Consider the following 21005-nt stretch of genomic DNA (forward strand, 5'->3'; position numbering starts at 1 on the left):
TGCTCAGTCAGTCAGTCAGTCAGCCTTGGTGGACTACCTTCACACTCATGACTGGGCCCTGGGCCACCACCTGCGGACCTCACCTGAGCACGCGAGGAGCCGCGTGGGGAGGGGGTCCACGGTGATGATGATGATGACGATAAGGGGAAGTGGCGCTCTTTTAGGGCTTGTGCGCACTTTTAGAAGCGGCATGGAGGTGTGAGCTCGCCTGCGCCCACCACCATCACGACCACCACCACCATGGACTGTTTGCTGCTCCTCATTTGGACTTCACTCATCCCGCTGGCGGGCTCTGCTCCAGCCAGGCTGCTCTCCACGCTGCTCACCTGGAGCTTCATCAGGGTATGCTGCAATTCAAGCTCATGCAGATTGGGATTGATGCGCTTCCATGCTATTTTCTATGCATATTACACATACAGTATACAGTATATTGGGTGCACTCTTCGCAGTGTTTGCGACCTGTCGCTACCTGCTTATATTCCTCTTTCTTTTCCATTCTTGGCAGACTCTGCACATTTGCTCCTCCCACACAGTGTCAGCCAGCTCCAGCCAGGGTTTAAATCATGGTGAGTGCTCCTCTTTGTGTTGTTGTTATTGTTGTTGTTGTGCTGCAGCTGGCGGCGCATGTTGAAGCTGCGAGAAAAGTGGAGATGACATGTAAATAGAGCGGTACCGTTGTCAACATAAAACATAAAACACGAGTCATGTGGGCCTGTGCTTTTTCTTTGGCTTTTTGGCAGCACTCCCTAACAAGCGGTGTTGCATTGTGGCGTTGTCAATCATTCTAAGAGGATGTGTGCGTGTTTTGTGGCTGATGTATTGTTGGCAGAGCTCCAGGCTGCATTATAAGATGTGTAGTGAAGCCTGTTTTTACATGTTACTGTTAGAACATCATTAAATGTACCTTTTTAAAGTTAGGCTTTTATTGTTTTTACCCTTTTCTATTCGTAAAAGTGGTTCGCTTCTTTTGCACGAGGCTCATCTGGGATGCAAAGTTGCGTTGCGGCTTCGTCATTAAAGTTAAGGTGCTCGTGTTTTGTTGTCTTTATGTTTTCCACATGGGTTGACGTCTTTTTGTACATCAATGTCAACATTTCTTGTTCACTTATTACAGGTTTTATGACAGCAACAGGGTCATCATGTCCATTATTCCCCATGTTTGCAAACTCTGGACGCCCAGTGTTGGACTTTAGAGGTTCCGCTGTAAATAACCGGATATGTTCCCAAAGTGTGGTACCGCTGGAGTCCTCCAGGAGCAAATTAGCAGTGTGACAATGTCAGGGTCGAGCGGGTCCAGGTCCAAAATGTGCTCCACACTCTGGGATTCCCTCTTGGCTGAGTTGCCGTGTGCTGTAACGACTTGCATTCATTTATACGCTTTTGATTTACTGCGGGAGGAAAAAGAAGCTGGACTTCTCCCAGCGTTGGAACGCCTGCTGATCCTTCTGCGGCTTTAAAGAGAAGAAACAGTGAAATAAGTGTCCCAGTCGCGGGAAATGAAGCTATTAAATATTTACAAGCTGCGTTCTCATGTCTTGACCCGTATCGGACGTGTGTTAAGTGTTTTGTGTGATGTTAATGGGTCGTTCATGTGATTTGATGAGGCAGGAGATTGGTCTAGCATCACCTGGCTCTGGGACTGAACATTTGCACGTTGACTACAGGGGTCCAATGTGGACAAGAACCATGTACCTTCGTATACCAGGGCACTACCCTGAAAGCTTTCTGCTCTCATACCCTTAACTTGGGAACAATACCTGCTGTTTGGTTACCTTGGAGTCTAGATTGCAGTCTTTACATTATTATGGATTATTCGTTGTTATGTTAGTGATTCCCTCAAACTTCCTGTCCTCCACAGACTACGCCTTTGCGACCCCGGTGGAGGTGGACGCTCAGGGACGCTACCTGAGCCACGAGGTGAGCTGGCGAGGATCCCGCAGCAAGCGGTCCGCCTCGTCGTCGCTGCACTACCGCCTCTCGGTCTTCGGCCGGGACGTGCACTTGGACCTGGAGCCCTCCCCGGTGGTCGGCCCGGGCTTCACCGTGCAGACGCTGGGCTTGGACGGCATCGCCACGCTAACGGGAGGCCAAGGCTTTCAGGGCTGCCTCTATCAGGGATTTATCCGGAACCTGTCGTCATCCTCGGCGGCCATATCCACGTGCTCGGGACTGGTAAGTCATATTTAGAATTTCAGCATTCACACTGCCAACTAGTGGCCTGGCATGTGCACTGCAGCATTATGGGTAATGTCCTCCAATGGTTGGCCTTTGTTTTTCTTTTGCCATTTTTGGGTTAGCTTCTGAGTATTCTGATTTGTAAAGTGGTCCCCAGAAGGGGTGCGCCAGAATTATCTCTCCGATATGAGGTATTTATGACATCATGCTGATAAAGCCAACAGCTCCCATAACCGATCATTTAAAAATCGACGTCAAGCGCTCCTGTGACGTCAACGGCCTGTCCAAACTTCCCTTGAGCTCACTTGTAGACAAACACTCCACTTTCCAAGGAAGACATTTCACGTGCCAAATGGACCAAATGCTCCGCGATGACGGGAAAAAAAACCATGGAGCACACAAAAACCCTTATCAGCCTCCTGAAACGCCAGCGCAGCTGCCTTTCTTAAAGTACAAAAGGTTTGCCACAGACCTCCGTGCCACCACACCGGCTGCTCGGAGCGTTTGCCCGAATACGGTGCACCTTGCCGGGCCACGCCATGTGGCTCCCTCCTGCTCTATACTCTGGTTCTCCTGATAGGAGTGATGTGGTAGCAGTCATGTCATGATATTTGATTAGGACAGATCGACAAGTACAGTCGGTCACATTCAAATTTGTTGGAGTCCTTCTTACCTCCAGATGTTCACGAACTACAGTTAAATCTAAATTAAAAAAGTAGATATCATGCATCTCTAGTTCCCAGTGTTGTTCCAAAGCTAAAAGGTGAATGAATGACATCCCACTCTGTCTATTTATGCGAGTACCGCGGTGCTGCGAGTTGTGGAATGAAAGACTACCCGTGCTTCAGTGCAGCGCAAGAGTCTTTGGATGAAGTGGAAACGAAGAGAGAAGTCCATTCAGGGCTGCTGGAGGAGATTAAGGTGGGATTACAAACAATGGCGAGCAGGAAGAAAAGAGGGTGACATCATGAATGGCAAGTGAGTGCCGGGCCGGAGAGAGAAAGTGTTGTGCGAGGATAATGCGGGGGCTATTGTCCCGCTCGGAATCTCCCAGGGAGGCCGGCTCGTCTCTTCAGAGAGATGGACCGCTCGTGTCAAAGGGGACAAAATGGAGCGAGAGCAAGTGAAGAGGAGCCCCTTCGTAAGGAGACGCCATGAAGTGGGGGGGGGAGTCAGCCGGGCTTCTGGACTTGGAGCGCTCCAACAGATGGAATGGAAGTGTTGCTACTCAGATGGAATTAAGAGCAGCACCAATGAGGGATTTGCCCCAGCAAAGCCTTGTTAATTGTACACACGTTTTAATGGCTTTCTCCGCGTCCTTAAAGGCTCGGTGCTCCAGTGAAGTGTCCGTCGCAAAGAGAGAATGAAGATGTTTAATCAACAGTACCTCAGAAGAGGTTGTCATCCTTTGAACTGCTTGACCCCAAACTAGACCCTATCAGATCTTTTTGGTCTGGCTTCTTTCTGTTCCATTTAAACCATTTTGAACCACACAGGACAAAATATGCTTAAGCAAGTATGAATGATGCTGTTCTTCCAAATATCATCACCTAAGCTCCAACTGTGTGATTGTTGGCCAGTGTACTTTAAAAAACTACTCTTTCATTAGGAGTTAGAGGTGATCTGCAGAAGGTTGGTGCAGTGTTTGCACAGGGATGGGGATGAAGAACCGTAGCTTTAAGAGCGCGCCCACCCTCCTCCTGCCGCCCCTGTTGAGGTGACACACCAGTGACTGATCTGCAGCCAGTCCTCGGTCCATTTGTACCTGTCTACTTTCTGTACGGGCCAACAAATTGGGCCGTCGCCGCCCCCTCGCTGGCGTGGCCGGGCGGCTTCATGAGCCGAGCCGCGGGCCTGGAGCCGCTCCCTGGTGGTCTGCAGGCTGACAGTGATGTAGTGCCCACTGTTAGATGCCAACTTATGAGGAGGGGGTGGCCGTGGGATGCCGTGTGTGTGTGTGTCCTTTGTTTTTGATGCGAGGTCTTTCTCACACAAGACTAATGGGCTTTGCGGAGGACTTCAAGTGGAGACTGAAAGTGTGCAAAGTGAGCCCATACATCAAAAATGACCCACCAGTGTCGCCTCTCTGCAGCCTGTTGGCCATCTTGTTCAACTACTAGTACTTCTTTACTCTCTTCTGTTGCTTTTTAGGAACTCGCTATATACCACTATAGTATACTTCATGCAGTCAAACCTCGATTTTTGTATGCCCCAGTTTTCGCATGGTTCGGTTTTGGATGTAATTGCTTTTTGTGCATGAGTCATCGTACACAGTCTTGGTTTTTGTACAATATTGCATGTAACGCTCCAGTTTGCGTATGATTCGTTTTTTGTAAAAATTTTGTTACAGTTTTTGTACACCATCTCGGTTTTCAGACAATATTGTGCGTGACAAAATGTGGTCAAAACAAAATACAGTTAAAACTTTTGCCCAAATTTTTCATCGTCATACAGTGTCTTGGTTTTCCTGCAATATTGCTTGTGACCAAATAAAGTCAAACCTCAGTTTTCGTACACTCCAGTTTTTGTATGATTTGGGTTTTGTCTAAAATTTTTGCCAAAATTTTGTCTCGGTTTTCTTACAGTGGTGCACGTAACAAACTAAAGGCAAACCTCGGTTTTCATACGCCCCAGTTTTTGGTTTTTGACAAACACTTTTCACTTTTTGTGCAATGTCTCAGTTGTCTTACAAAATTGTGCAGGACGAACTACGGTCAAAATTTTAGTTTTAGTATGAAAAACTTTTAGTTGAAAGTGTTTGGCAAAACTTATCCTTGGTTTTTGTATACTGTCTAGGTTTTCGTATTGGATTGTGTGTAACAAACTACGGTCAAACAAACCTCAGTTTTTGGATGCCCCAGTTGTTGTATGATTCAGGTTTCACTGAAATTTTTTATGATTTTTGCTTTTGAGACACACTTTCGCCCAAATTTGGCCTCGGTTTTTGTACAAACAAACTAGTCTGTGCATTTTATTATTGAGTACGACTGCTAAAGAACCGGCTGAATTGGGTTTACATTATTTCCTATTGGAAAAATTGCTTGGGTTTTCTTGTGTTCAAATTGATAATGAGAACTGAGGTTTTACTGTATCATATGCAATCGTGGAAAATGTAGGACAGCCTATGGTGTTCTGATGTGTTAACATGATTGGAAATGACGTTTTTAATCGTCACTGTCTTTTCCCGCCCGTTTTCCATGATGGCAGCCATGTTTTTCAACCAATCTTGCTCAATCTTGGTCACTAAATGGGCGACTTTGTACGTTGTTGGCAACTCTGAGAGATCTGTTGTCATCCATCTCGGGTGTTTTCACTCAAGCCTCGATGACCTTCAGAGTTGCTTTACCAGCTCCGCTCTTTAAGAAGCTAAACGCTATTAGCATGACACTCTGGAGTCATTAGCATGACACAGTTGAGGCGTTGTTTCCAGGTCACGGTGTGACTGATGGAGCACGGCCAAGCGTCGCACTCATATTTCCATTTGTATGGGCCGCCGAGGGAGTGGTCCACGTGTCCCCTGCTGGCTCCGCACGGGATAACGAGGGGACCGCGGGGGGGGAGGGGGGTTGTCGTGTCCAGAGACAAAAACGTTTTGACGTCACTTGTCAGCATGTGTGCTAACATGTGTGCTCGCCTCCTTCAAAGACTGCAGGCCGGCACCCCCATTGCTACTGTTTGTGATAGGTAGCCTTTAAAACCTTTTTTGTCAAACAAATCGAAAATGCTTAATTTAGACTAATATACAGCGCTGTGGCTAATTTCTGGCTAAATTCTAATCTTGTGACATCTCCTTTTTCAGAACTACTACTAATTGTTTAAAGCAGGGGTCTCAAACTCAATTTCACTGGGGGCCAGTGGAGGTCGAGTCTGAGTGAGGCTGGGCTGCATCAAGTATTGGGAGCAGGGCTGAGCATTTCAGGGTACCTCACGATACGATACCATTCACAATACATCCATGTGATAACACCACTGTTAGTTCAGTGTTGGTGTTTACTTGCCCCCCGTAAGTATGGAAGTAACACTGAGCTTGCCCGGATGTTGCGGACTGCAGTTACACTACTCTTTGATGTCCCGTCGCGGGCTGCAAGATACGATTTGGTGGGCCGCAAATGGCCCGCGGGCCACGAGTTTGAGACCTTCGGTTTAAATACTGTGCTGCTCGCGAGTCAGTGACGCAACGATAACTCTTTCTTTGGCAGGAGCCAATCACGAGCTATCAGTGCACTCACAACAAGCTCGTCAACCCACTGGTCAGTGCAGGTCAGTACATATAACAGTATGACAACATTACAGTCTGACTCACGGTGTCATCTTTCAAAGAACACTTTGCTAACAACACTAAATTCATCACACAGCAACTTAAGACTCAAAAGGTGTGTATACAAATATACAAGCATGTCCCAATATGAGTTTAAAATGAAAAAAAGCCCAATGTTTGAAAGTTTTCCCATAAGGCATTGCGTCTGAGCAACACATTCATTGGGGCGCTGCAATGACGTCAGCTTCCCTCTTTTTGCTTTGTGCTCCAGGTCTCCTGGGTCCCTCTGGTGGACAGTAGCAGCATTGCATTTTTAAAAACTTATAAATGACAGTGGCAAAGATTTACTGTACATCTCGTACTCCTGTGCTCTGCCCACAAGGATCACATGACTGTGCTGCTGGCGTACAGATGTGCTGTGGGCCGCAGTAATCAGCACCTTTGGGCTGCTGGCCACCCTCCCCCCATCCTTAAGTGCATGTAAGCACTTGTAGCACTCATTTGCGTCCTATCATGTGATGGTAGGAAACCCTGAGAAAGTTACACAGCAGAAGAATTACGCAACATGTTGGCTCATGAACATGGTAGCTAACATGGTCAGGAAAACGCTTCTTTATTGATCCATGATGACATTTTAAACATTCAGTGTTGCGGCAAGTCATCGACTTTGCACATCACTACGCGCATGATGGATTATTTGCATGGTTGGCGGTGCGCTAATGATACAGGCAGCGACATACCCAAAGGCTTTACTTGATAAAGATCAGCTGTCAATCAAATGAGCATCAGTTTTGTCATTTTCCAGACAAGGGAAGATCGGAAGGCTCGATTCAGTTCAATTTGTAGCCACCGGGGGAAGTCAGAACACACTGCGGGCAAAATCGTGAGCTATTGTGGTGAGCACTCGTCATTACCGAGCTTAAGTACTTTAGTCTAGACTAACCTAAGACGCTTTCATGTGTCCAAGGCAGAGTTAAAAGGCAAAACATGAGTCTTTTGACATTTCATTTGGCAGCTTTACAGCTTAAAAGTGACTAATTGTAACTTTGTCAGCAGGTGAATAAGATGAAACGCGAAAGAAGACTGATACCTCATCCCAACCTTCTTCACTTCTCAAGTTTTAAGGTTGCTGCTCCAGGGAAGGAAAAGTTCCCAAGGAATGACGCTGTGATAATTATGCCGATATCACTCACCAACTGCAGCATTCAGGATTAAAATGTGTGTTTCATCTTTTAGCTGAGGAATAGGCAATAAAGTGGACGTTGTAAAACTACAGACACAGAGGAAAAGATGAGAAGATAAGCAAAGCCAGCCACTACTTTTATGACAGTTATCTTATCAAGGGACGATACCGCAGCAGGTCAACTTCAGAGTAGTCAGTGTACAACTTATATAGCAGTACTACCCACTGAAAATGAGTCAACACGCAGCCATTATTGTTTAAATAGCTGGCAACACAAGGGAGTAACAAGATGTTTGTGTCTCATGGTGGCGGTGTTGTGCACGAGTGCTGCCGGAACAGAGGGGCTGCTGGTCATTGAGTTGAAAGGTTAATTCCAACATATACTGTGACATTATGAAGCAGAGCATGTTTCCCTTCCCTTTTCTCTCAGCACATGCAGCATATCATGCATTGTCCTCCTGATTGGGACATCAACGTAGCCACGGATGTAAAAAAAAATTTGGCAACTTAAATTGTCATTAGCAACAAAATTAGTGACTTTCTATGGTGTTTTGGAGAGATAATAGTGTCTTGCCTACAGTCAAACATGATGCTGGTAGTGTGCATGAGTGCTACCAGCACTGGGGAGCTGTGGTTCATTGTGGTAAAAGATAATTTCCAACATGCCCTGTGACATTGTGAACCAGAGCATGATCCCATCCCTTTTTCTTTATGAGTTTAATGAGGCAAAAACGCATGCAGCATATCATGCATTGTCTTCCTGATTGGGACATAAAAGTTTCCGCACATAAAACACAATTTTCTGATGACTTAAATTGCCAGTAGTGACAGAACTAGTGACTTTTTATGGTGTTTCAGCAACATGATTGTGTCTTGTCGACAGTCAAACATGATGGTGGCAGTGTGCATGAGTGCTACCAGTGCATGAGTACTACCAGCACTGTAGAGCTATGGTTCATTGAGGTGAAAGATGAATTCCAACATGCCCTGTGACATTGCGAAGCAGAGCATGATCATCTCCCTTCTTTGGTTTTGAGTTTAATGAGGCAATACCACTTGCAGCATATCATGCATTGTCTTCACAATTGGGACATCACCGTTTCTGCACATCAAAAACCTTTTTTGTTTGACTTAAGTTGTCAGTAGCGACAAAACCAGCAACTTTCTATGGTGTTTTGGAGAAATAATGGTGTCTCGCCTACAGTCAAACATGGTGGTGGTAGTGTGCACGAGTGCTACCGTCACTGGTGAGCTGCGGTTTATTTGGGGAAAAGATGAAAGAATTCCAACATGTACTATGAGGTTGTGAAGCTGAAACCACGATGACACACATCCAAGATGGTCAAGTACCTACCGTAGAGGAGTTTGAGAGTGTGTTCAGACTTTTGCTTTGGGTCACATTTCAAAAGCCCCATGTGTGTGTCTGTGTTTCGGTGTGAAATGTAGGCTAGAGGAAGTTTACGTTCCAGGAATTCGAAACACTCAACTCAAATTGTCCGATAACGGCGGCCTGCGGTGTTTTGACAACACTGCCGCTTCTCTTTTGTCCGTCTTGTGTTTATTTTGCCACCTGCTAGTCTGGATGGGAGAAGATGGGGGTGTCAGGCCAGTGGCACACACACACACACACACACACACACACACACACATGCTGACACCCAAAAACACTTCGGCGAGGGGAACGTAGACACAAACACACACACACACACACTAAGGTCAAGGTTCAGTGGGTCAGTGGGTTGATTTGTGTGTTTATTATTATGTCTTCCAATGGGCTGGTTAAGAATTTTGATGCGAATTAGCGGCGATTGAAGATGACTGGAAGACGTCGGTGCCTCTTTTATGTAAGATCGACCATCTAAATTTAACTTGCTACCTCTGCCAAGCACAAAACACATTTTTCATACTCCTTCTTGGGTTGTGGGTTAGTTAGCAAGACGATGCAAAAACCTCTCCATAGTTGGCAGGCTTATTTATGGTGCAAATCTGGATAAAAATGCAGATTTGTGCTGATTCAGTCACAATGGATCTGTTCATCCGGCTCCAGGATGTAAATATCAGGATATACAAGTCAAATGCTGCTAAAATGACATTATTTTTCCCCATTATATTACGAGTTTATTGTCATAAAATTGTGACTTTTTTCTCGTTATGATAAGACTTTTTCTCTTCATATTGTGACTTTATTCTCTTGAAGTTACAGCAGCTTTTTTCTATTTCTGTCATTTTTTCCCAACTATTTCAGCTGTCCTCTTGTAAATGTTCTTCTGTTAATGATGACTTTATTCCCATAATATTTTGATACTATAGTATTATAATCATAATATAATGTTATAATATCATTATATTATAATATAATATCATAATATTATCATTTTTCCCCTGACTTAATTTTTTCTTTATTTTGTTGCGCTTGTCCCTCATAATATTAAGTCTTTAAAAATATCTTTTCTTTTCTTTAATATTCTAACCGCATGCTTCTAAAATGACGTTGTATTTCCTCATGATGTCACGAGTATATTTTTGTAAAATTGCGTCTCTTTTCTTGTTAGGGTACGACTTTGTTCCCATAATACTTTCACTTTATTCCCGTAATACTACAACATTTTCCCCCCATGCAATTTTCCAAAAATTCTGTTTTGTTTTTTCCCTCATAAATGTTTTTTTCCATAATATTTCAACTTTATGCTACTAAGACGACCTTATTTTCTTCATAATATTTTTTCTTGTGAAAATTACAACTTTTTTTCCTCTTAATATTTTGACTTTGTTCTTGTAAAATGACTGAGTTTTTCACTCCTGCTGTTTTTTTTTTTTAATTTTTCTTGTTAGATTATACTTTTAAAATGTGCCACGGGCCAATTAATAAACAGCCGTGGGCTGCAAATGGCACCCGGGCCACACTTTTTGCCGTTTAAGTCACGAAGGAACCAGCCCCATCCAATCTAAAATGCTGTGAACCTGTCGTCCTAGCTAGACTTTCGACTTAGACAGACGTTATTGATCCACGAGGGAAATAGCTTGGTGACAGTAGCTCAATTGCAGAAGAAAAAGAAAAACACTTTTCAATAAAATGCAGTACGATATGACTAAAATGTAATAAAATAAAAAGAATGTAAGACAAACACGATTTGCATCGTTAAAATAGTGTGTACAAGTAAATGTGCACTTTATACAAAATAAACAACGTAGGGCAGACATTACAACGCTATCATGTTTGGAATGATCTTTTACAGACAGGTGAGGTATTGTAGAGCCGGATGGCGTGTGGAATGAATCAAGTCCTGTAGCGCTCACTGTGGGGACGGAACTGGAGGATTTCGTCCTTGGATGAACCAGGAAGCAACCTGCTAGCACACTGATGAACAAACAAACCCACTTTTGTTAACACTCCAACCTTGGTGGACGTCTGTGCGTTGCTAAGGTTACGAGTTCTAACCTAAATGGTTGTGTGTTACTTGTGTGTGTCTCCCAGTCAGGTCTGATCCGCGTGTCCGAGCACGAGTACCTGATCTCGCCTCTACCTCAGCACCTGGCCAAACGTCACAACTACAGCGCTCCAGATGGTCACCGGCCGCACGTGGTCTACAAACGCTCCGCCGAACACGTCGTCCACAACCCGACAGGCGGTCCGTCCAGCCAGCACCACGACGACCCACAGGAAGACCCACATAGGCAACACTTCTGCGGGCGCCGCAAGCAATGTATGTAAGGGAACTTCCTTTTCCTCGCACTGCTCATACGTGTTCATGAACCACCATTATCTAGCTTTCTGTCCGGCTTGCGTTCTTTCTTTGCTAGCAAGCTACTTGAGTAACTAGCTAACCTCCGTCCAACTCCAGGTGAAGTTGTCTCGTGTTTGAAAGACGTTTCACCTTTGTGGTAACACTTTGGGTCCTCACAGACGCCCCCAAGCCTCCTGCCGACGACCTTTTTGTGATGCCGGATGAGTTCGCCGCACCGGACGCCGAGGGTCCCGGCAGGCCGAGGAGGTCACCCATCGACTCCAACAGGGTTGGGGGCCTCAACGTGGAGACCCTGGTGGTGGCGGACAAGAAGATGCTGGAGAAACACGGCCGAGACAACGTCACCACCTACGTCCTCACCGTGATGAACATGGTGAGTGTCGGCAGCGCAAGAGGAGACGGGGGCCGTGTTTCCATCCAACGGGACGGTTTGTCACCTCATTAAAGACTATAAACCCAGCATGTGGGACAGTACAGTGTGGATATTTCAATGGTGAATAGGACTACTAGATAACTTTTAATGGCTTCACAGCTTGAGGAGCGCCCTAATTTATGGGATTTGGAACGCTTCTTCTTCTTTTTTTGCGTGGCAGAGGGCATTTGAGTCCTGGCAAGAATTGCATCAGGAAGGGCACCCGGCGTGAAAAACGAAACCAAAATGATGCGACTGTCTTGCTCTGATCCCCAACAGGCAAACAACAAGTGCTTTACTTTCAAAATGATGCCTTTTTAATCATTTTAGTTATTATCATATTATTATTATTACTATTATTAGTTATTCTTTTTATTTATTCTATTTAGTTTATTTTTGTTAGTCTGTGATAACAATATGCTGTACCTACTTTTTGTTACAGCACTGATTTGTATTATTTTTTATTAATTATTATCTGTTTAATAATTAATAATAGTAATTAATTATTCTATTCTATTCTTTGATATTGTATTACATTATATTATATTATTATGATGTCATAATTATATAATACTAATCACTAGTAATAATAATGATACATTTTTAAAATGACATGTTTGAAATGTATTGTTTTAGTGTTGTAGTTTTTATATTTGGTGCTCACACTTTTTCAGCCTGGGAGCTACTTTTAAAACGACCACAAGTCCCAAAGATCGTTCACCATTGCCACGGGGGAGCAAGAGCGAATCAGGAGGGGAGCTTAATGTCAGCTGACGGATGTCACGTGGCATCTACAAAGTCACGTTTATGCGATCGACCCAAACTACCTTCGTGATGGAGGGGTAGCGCTCGATCGACGTAATGGGCGCCCCTGGTGTAACGTGTAGCCCATATATTTTTAAACCAATAAGAAATGTAAATTACATGAATAAACACTAAAATAAAAACATGAATAAATAAATAAAAAGACCTGCATTTGTTAGCTACACGTTACACAAAAAATAGCAATCATACTGAGTGAATTTGAACAACTTTATCAGTACACGTGTCACGTTATTTTCAGTGACAGGCTAGCAGTGAAACGGCAGAGCACCGTGGCACCTCGGTCATTGCTATTAATTCACTCCGAAAAGTCAGATGAAAACCAAAACGTATGAAAACCGAGGCAATTTTTCCCATTCAAAATAATGGAAATCCGATGAATCCGTCCCACACACCCAAAAACATGAACAACAAAATACATTTTATAGAGAATAATGAAGGTTTTACATGCAGAAAACAATGCAAAAATAATAATTGATGAGGAATGGATGGAACATATTCTTGATGCATACTTGAATTTCATCCTGGCCAGATGAAATTCAATATTCAATGAATAGAAATTCATTTGGCCCCATGGCGGGTTATTTAGCAGTTGCACGGACGGTGAGTCAGCAATGCGTAGGGTGCTTTGTTTGGTAGAACAATGCGGCAAACCACAAATTAGTTTGTTATGTGCAATATTGTATGAAAACTAAGGAAAATTTGGGATGAAAATCGAATCATACGGAAACTGGGGTTTGACTGTATACGTTTACTTTGCGCCGTATCTTGAACTTTGTCCGGTAGGTTTTAGACGAGGTGTACTTCTGTTCGATTTCCTTGGATCTTGTCTCTGGGAGCAGACCAGTGAAAACCAGTCATTACCTCTTGTGGGTGGGACTACAGTAGACCTGTCTTTACGGGAAAATGCGGTGCCGTCTTCCCATTCTCCTAAATACGGCACTTGTGTTCACACCACAAACGTGCATCCGTGACAAAGTCTTCCCACATTCATAAAAAAACGGCCTCTATGGTCGTCCTGGCAATGGTAGGTGTGTGTTTAGCCATGATGACACACAACATAGTGCTAATGGATGTTAGACTTGGCTCATTTGATGCATTAAAACTATTTTCTTGCAGGTTTCCAGTCTTTTCAAAGACGGCACCATCGGTACAGACATCAACATTGTGGTAGTTAGCTTGTTGCTACTGGAACAAGACCCTGTGAGTCCATTCACGCTACAATTCCTCAAATATCCTTTTTACAACATTCTGGGGGTTTTCATTTCTCCTCACCAACCCTGTGCCCTCGTCTCGCAGCTGGGCCTGACCATAAATCACCACGCCGACCAGTCGCTCAACAGCTTCTGTCAGTGGCAGTCGGGCTTGGTGGGCAAAAGCGGGAAGCGGCACGACCACGCCGTCCTCCTCACCGGGCTGGACATCTGCTCCTGGAAGAACGAGCCCTGCGACACCCTGGGTAAGGCCGGCCAAGCGCTAGTTCCCGCACATTTTGGTTTGGCTTGTTTGGCCACCTTAAAGCCTCCACCAAAATGTTGTATTTGTGTTGCATTGTGCACACAAGGTGGTTGGTTTTAGGTTCCGTGTCCAAGCTGGTCCATCCGTGGATGGACAGGTTGGTTCTCGCAGTTGCTTCACATTTTTGGGAATGTTACACGTTCAAAGTTTGAAGAGGGCTTGAATGAGTGCCTGAAAGTGCAAGTAATGCTTAACTGAACTGAATAGTTTGTTAGCTGGAAAAATAGCGTTAAAGGTTTCTTAGTACAAGATTTTTCACCAATGTAAAATGCGTCTCAGAGGTCCTGCAAGAGTGGATTGGATGCGCGTTGTCCAAAATGAGCTATGTGCTAACATAGCCATGTGCTAACATTACACCAGGGGTGTCCAGGGACACGTGTAGATATGCTAAGACATTATATATATTTCAAGAAAAACCTGCATCTCAGCTTTGTCATACAGATGAAAAAGCCTATTATTAGTATCAACTTCGCTCTTTGCTCTTTTTTTCCCCAATTTTTCTTGTTAAATTAGATTTTTAAAATGTGCCGCAGGACTCAACTGGCCCCCGGTCCGCACTTTAGACAGCCCTGCATTACACTCACATTTTACCAGCAACATTGTCAAGGGCACATCTGCACTTGGCTCCAAAATAGATGAGACGAGACATGTTCTTTGAGAATCATGAGAGGTACAAAGTAATAAAACTTGCATGCAAGGAGACAAATCAATACAACCTGAACAGTCGGCTTCTAGAGAAAATGTTTGACTATACACACTAGAGGGGTGATGTCCTCCTGTGAGGGACAGAGACAATGAAGGGCAGACTCACATGCCTAGACACTCAAGGCTATATGACTCAGGTGATAAGCATGTGGAGGACTTGTTGTGGAGACACTCTAGCCTCGAGCATATAGTCATAGCAAGTCAGTGTGACATAAATGTGTACTAATATTAGTCAAATCAAATAGAATCATGGACACAAAACGTTTTATAAGCGCATTAACAACATTGGCATTCATGATTGTGCCCCTCAAAGACGTTTTGCTTGATGGCGGCCATGTTTTTCAAGCAATCATGCTCAAATTTTATACACATGTGCGTGTTAGTGCCTTACAGGGGTATACCACATTTTGACGTGATTCGGCCAAATGCCCAAAAGTTACAGTGGGTGTTTTGTAGACCCATGTGAGAAATTTCAATCAGTCCATAAGACTGACCGGGTCAAACTTTTGGGCTTTAATGTGGTCTATCTGCTAGAAAAATAATAGCACAGGCAACACAGTAGCAAGGCATGTTTTGGCAAATGTTCACCCTTTTGTGTGCAGCGGTTTAGGAGTAAAAGAGAGAAGAGTCGAAGAGAGAGGGATGTCCTCCTTTTAAAAGTTCACACGACTGCATGTTTGTTGTTGTCTGCAGGTTTTGCTCCCATCAGCGGCATGTGCAGCAAATACAGAAGCTGCACCATCAACGAGGACACCGGACTGGGCTTGGCCTTCACCATCGCCCACGAGTCTGGACACAAGTACGTATGCTCGTATATTACACCGCTGCGTTGGCGCAACACCAACAGCACGTCTGACAGCCGCGTCACGCCGAGTGACAGACATTGCACTTGTAAACTGGAAGCGGGTGAAACGTCATCTCAGTTTGCGAGTCACGTTCCGCTGCGTCGGCCCGAGAGGGTCTCAAACGTCACGGGCAAAGACACAAACGCGCTTTGACCTGCCAACGTTACGTCAACGTCGCCCGCGACTGTTTGAGAGGATGGCCTGAGGAGACACGGCGCTCTGTGTTTGCGTTTCCATTGAGAAAGAAGGTTGATTTGTTTGATTGACGTTTGTTTTTTGTTTTTTTTACGGTTAAACTCTTCCATCTGCCTGGCACGCTCCCAACACAAACCTTGGAGATGTGTTTTTTATTTTTTTTTTTTGCCCAGATGCTAATATGTCAAGACGTTTAGATAGCAGGAGCATGCTGAGTCAAACTGACACACTAGGACAGAAACGTGACTTACATGAGCTCCCACATTTCACCAAGCATTCTATTATATTGTCGAGAGACAAAACTATAGAAAGTCAACTTTAGAGTAGTCACTGCACAGCTTGTGTAGATGTATAGATGTATACTATCCACTGAAAATGAGTCACGCAGCAGATATTGTCTAAATAGCAACACAAGTGAGTAGCAAGATAATTGTGACTTGCCTACAGTCAAATATGGTGGTGGTAGCGTGCACGAGTGCTGCCGGCACTGGGGAGCTGTGGTTCCAACATGTGCTGTAATATTGTGAAGCAGAGCATGACCCTCTTCCCTTTTTTTCTTAAGTTTAATGAGGAAAAACAGCATGCAGCATATCATGCGCTGTCTTCCTGGTGGGGACATCAAAGTATCCGCACACGAAACACATTTTTTTTCATAGATCTTGGCCTTAAGTTGTCAGTAGCGACAAAACAAAGAGCTTTTTCTGGTCTTTTGGTGAGATAATTGTGTCTTGCTTACAGTCAAGCATGGTGGTGGTAGTGTGCACGAGTGCTGCCGGCACTGGGGACCTGTGGTTCATTGAGGAGCCAGATTACTGTAATTCTAACATGTTAAGCAGAGCATGAGCTCTTGTTTCTAGTGAAGTGTATGGACAAATAACAGCATGCAGCATGTCATGCATTGTCTTCCTTAATATGGACATCAACGTATTCACAAATCAAACACATTTTTTTTTCATAGAACATGGTCTTAAATTGTCAATAGTTACAAAACTAACGTATATTTCTAATCTTTTTTTGGGGGGGATAATTCTGTCCTGTCTAGAGTCAAACATGACGGTAGTAGCGTCATGGTCTGGGGCTGCATGAGTGCTGCTGGCACTTAGGAAGCTGCGGTTCATTGAGGAGCAAATTGACTGTAATTCCAACATTGTGAAGCAGAGCATGAGCCCTTTCTTAATTCTTCTTAAGTGTATTAAGGAATAATGTCATGCAGCGTATCATACATTGACACATCAAACACATTTTATTTCCATAGATCATGGCTATAAATTGTCAGTAGCGACTAAACAAACAACCTTTTATGTTTTTTTGGAGTTTTTTGGCCAGATAATTGTGTCTGGCTCACAGCTAAGCATGGTGGTGGTAATGTGCACGAGTGCTGCCGGCACTGGGGAGCTGTGGTTAATTGACGAGCAAGATTACTCTAATTCCAACATGTACTGTGTCATTGTTAAGCAGAGTATGAGCCCTTTCTTAGTTTTTAAATGTGTTGGGGAAAAATAGCATGCAGCATATCATGCATTGTCTTCCCGATTGGCGTACCTGCACATCAAACACATTTTTTCAAATATATAATGGCTTTAAATTGTCAATAGCGACAAATCTAACAACTTTTTCTTGTCTCTTGACGGGATAATTGTGTCCTGCCTAGAGTCAAACCTGATGGTGGAAGCGTCACAGTCTGGGGCTGCACGAGTGCTGCCGGCACAGGGAAAGCTGCAGTTCATTGAAGTGAAAGATGAATTCCAACATGTACTGTGACATTGTGAAGCAGAACATGACCCCCTCCCGTTTTGTTCTTGAGTATAAGGAGGCATAACCGCAAGCAGCATATCATGCAGTGTCTTCCAGATAGGAACATCAAAGTGTCGGCACATCACTTTGTTCATGTATCTTGGCTTTAAATAGTCTATAGTGACAGAGCCGGTGGCTGTTGTCTTGTATTTCTTGCTCCAGTTTTGGGATGATCCACGACGGCGAGGGGAACCCCTGTCGTAAAACCGAGGGCAACATCATGTCCCCGACTCTTGCAGGAAACAACGGGGTGTTCTCCTGGTCCACCTGCAGCCGGCAGTACCTCAGCCGCTTCCTGGGGTGAGCCTCATCATCATCATCCTCATCATCATCCCTTGGCGTCGTTTGTGATGTTCAAGCCTGGCTGTGTTCACTAGAACCACTCAGGCGTCCTGTCTGGTGGACGAGCCCAAGCAGATCGGCCAGTACAAATATCCCGAGAAGCTTCCCGGGCAGCTTTATGACGCAGACACGCAGTGCAAGTGGCAGTTTGGCGCCAAGGCCAAATTGTGCAGCCTGGACTTTGTTAAGGTGAGACATTTACTTATGTGACATTTGTTATGTGTCACCTGTAAACCATTCCCCCTGTAAACGAGGAATCTTTACATTACAATCCTGTTGTACCTGACGCTAGCTTCCGACTTTCTTTTTTGAATTTAAGAATTTTTGTCATCTTCTTATCAAAGTTGTAGCTGCCCTAAATAAATAAAAAAAAAAAGATTCTTGAAACACTCAGAAATACACAGTGTGCTTGAACACCTCATCAGGGTACGGCGTCGTGCTTGAAAGCGGAAGGAGACAGACAGATACAGAGTTGTTCATCGTTCTGTGTGCCTTCTAGGAACAAATAAATCACACACGCATGATGAAGATGATTCACCGGAATCTGCCTACAGTTTCCCAACTCTTGTTTGAGGACTTGACCAGTTTGTTTGGGGCTACGTTAACCGAGACAGTGTACAAAAGCTGTGGCGATAATTTTTGTCTAAAACCATGGTGTACAAAAACCAAGGTTCCACCGTATTGAGCTACACTGGATTGGTTCTAGCATCTTTGATGTAAATGTATCAAAGTGGCTCCCTCGCATCCTTGAATTTTTCTGCACGCGGCTTTCGCTGGAAAAAGTTTGGACATCCCTGATCTGGGAAATGCATCTAGGGAACGACAGAAAAGCGAAGACCTTGGATTTTCTGAAGAATGCAGAGTTTGAAGGCTTTTCTTAAACCTGTCCTTAAAATCAAGTCTTTACAGACTGCTTCTGTCCTCTCCTGAACTCTTAACTCTTATGCAGACTTCAAGTCTTTCCCACACTCGCCTGTATGGAAAAACACAATCTATAGAAGAGTCTTACAGAACAATTCCTCTAAGGAGCTTCCGTCATAACAAGCACCTCCATCATGCAAGGGCGGGTATTGTCTCCTTTGCAGCATCAATGATGTCCTGCTAAATAGACATGGCTTTATTAATTGCCGTCATCTTTGCCAAACGGCCTCCGACCCACCGTATTTTATTGAATTCCTTCAATGGACAGACCCCCCCGCGCCACCCACCCCCACCCCGGTCAAGCCCTGTGGGCTCGATGAGGTCTTTATGTTAGCTGGTATTCATTGGTGTCGATTCAAATGGAAATGCTGTTTGAATGGCGACAACCTCTCTTTTCGTGAGCTACAACCGCTGGGAAATGCGCTCGGTAAAAACATACGATCTGCGGATAAGTGTTAGGGTGTGTTCCGGCTTGGAAATGCGACCAAAACAACAACGGCAGACCACACAACACACAACATCTCCAAACACATTGTTTTGTTTGTGTTTTTAACACTCCTACAGAAACATGTACAGTTAGTTTTAAAAAAACGAATCCACCAATGTTGTTTTTGTTGTGAAGAACTTAACACGGAAACTGTAGCATTGTCGCTTCCAAAAACGAACACCCTCCGGGGCCTCTAGCCCACTGAAAAATGCATAAAAACTCTGTTGTTTACCAGATTGTTGTCTTGTCTGCAAACTGGAGCCTTTGAAACTAAAATGCACGATTTTAAAAACAACACCGTTTTGTTTCCTTTTAAAATGGTTGTCTATGAAAGGTACATCATGCAGAGATGCGTGTTAGAGAGTGTTCGCGTATGATTTGCAACCAAAGCACCAAAAGCAGACCACAGAATTATTGTTTTTATGAGTTTTTAATGCCCCTCCAGCTAAATGTACAATTAGCTTTATAAAACAAATCCACCAATGTTGTTTTTCTTGTGAAGTACTTAACACAGAAACTGTAGCTTTGTTGTTTCCATAAACGTACAAACTCAGGGACTTTGAGCCCACTGAAAAATGCTTGAAATCTGTTGTTTTGGCACACTGTAGTCTTTTAGAGCCTGAAAACTGGAGCATTTGAAACTAAAATGCAAGATTTGAAAAACAACACAGTTTTGTTTCCTTGAAAATGGTTGTCTATGAAAAGGTACATCGTATGGATGCGTAGTAGGAGGGTTCCGCCCAGGAATTTGCAACCAAAGCACCAATGGCAGTCCGTAGAACTATTACTTTGTTTCTTTTTTGAACACTTCTCCCGCAAAATGTACATTTAGTCTTGAATCCATCAGTGTTATTTTTGTTGTGAAGTACTTACAGCGGAAACTGTAGCTTTGTCATTTCCAAAAACGGACACCCTCGGGGGCCTCAAGCCCACTCAAAAATGCATAAAAACTGCTTTGTTTTTTCTTTCAGTGCTTGAAAACTGGAGCATTTGAGTCTAAAGGTGCAACACCATTTCGTTTCCATGTAAAATAGTTGTCTATAAGGTACGGCATGCTGATGTTAGGGGTGTGTTTCTGCAAAAATGTTATTTTCTGCACGACTACTGCGTCCATTTGTATTACTACCACATGTCATATCTGACACCCACATGTACGCTGATAAAATGTTTTCTGTGGTTGATGCAAGTCTGTGTGAACAGGATTCAGCGTGACATTGTTATGGTTTCAAAATTGCAACATTTTTGTGTAAACGTTCCTTAAATCCTTGCTGTGTATCAAACTTCACATGGTCTTGTCTCATGTGCAATGAATCCTCCGTTGCTGCTGAGGCTGTCAGCGGAAACCAGCGGAGGAAAACCCTCAAACATCTCCCCGCTCTTACCCTCCGTCCTTGCCCGCTGCAGCCGGGCTGGCTGCCAGGATCGGCAGCCTGTCTCCCGGTCCGGGCTCTCCCTCTGTGCTCACTCACTCGCTCTGTCTCTGCATTGTTGGGTCAGATGACACACACAATTACGGCTCGTTTCATTAAAGAAGCGCAGTGATTAGATTTGACGTGAAGGCTTTTTTTAGGGGAGCTCATTGCGGGGCTTAACATGCGGGGT

General features: G+C 44.2%; 1 protein-coding gene across 2 annotated transcripts in view; it reads left to right on the forward strand.

Moving 5' to 3' along the window:
• The window catches only part of adamts18 (ADAM metallopeptidase with thrombospondin type 1 motif, 18), a 65421-nt gene continuing 44416 nt past the window's right edge, over window positions 1-21005 (forward strand). The window contains exons 1-10 of one of the 2 annotated variants that reach the window (XM_054771434.1): window positions 1-342; window positions 506-566; window positions 1859-2172; window positions 11092-11320; window positions 11521-11735; window positions 13716-13799; window positions 13896-14055; window positions 15513-15618; window positions 17816-17953; window positions 18031-18184. In XM_054771434.1, the coding sequence (XP_054627409.1) occupies window positions 241-342; window positions 506-566; window positions 1859-2172; window positions 11092-11320; window positions 11521-11735; window positions 13716-13799; window positions 13896-14055; window positions 15513-15618; window positions 17816-17953; window positions 18031-18184 (1563 nt within the window). In that variant the 5' untranslated portion in view covers window positions 1-240. Of the gene's footprint in view, window positions 343-505; window positions 567-1858; window positions 2173-11091; window positions 11325-11520; window positions 11736-13715; window positions 13800-13895; window positions 14056-15512; window positions 15619-17815; window positions 17954-18030; window positions 18185-21005 lie in introns of those variants that run through there. The other variant, XM_054771435.1, reaches the window with a different exon arrangement.

This window comes from Dunckerocampus dactyliophorus, chromosome 3 (assembly GCF_027744805.1).
Source record: "Dunckerocampus dactyliophorus isolate RoL2022-P2 chromosome 3, RoL_Ddac_1.1, whole genome shotgun sequence".
Classification (NCBI taxonomy): Eukaryota; Metazoa; Chordata; class Actinopteri; order Syngnathiformes; family Syngnathidae; genus Dunckerocampus; species Dunckerocampus dactyliophorus.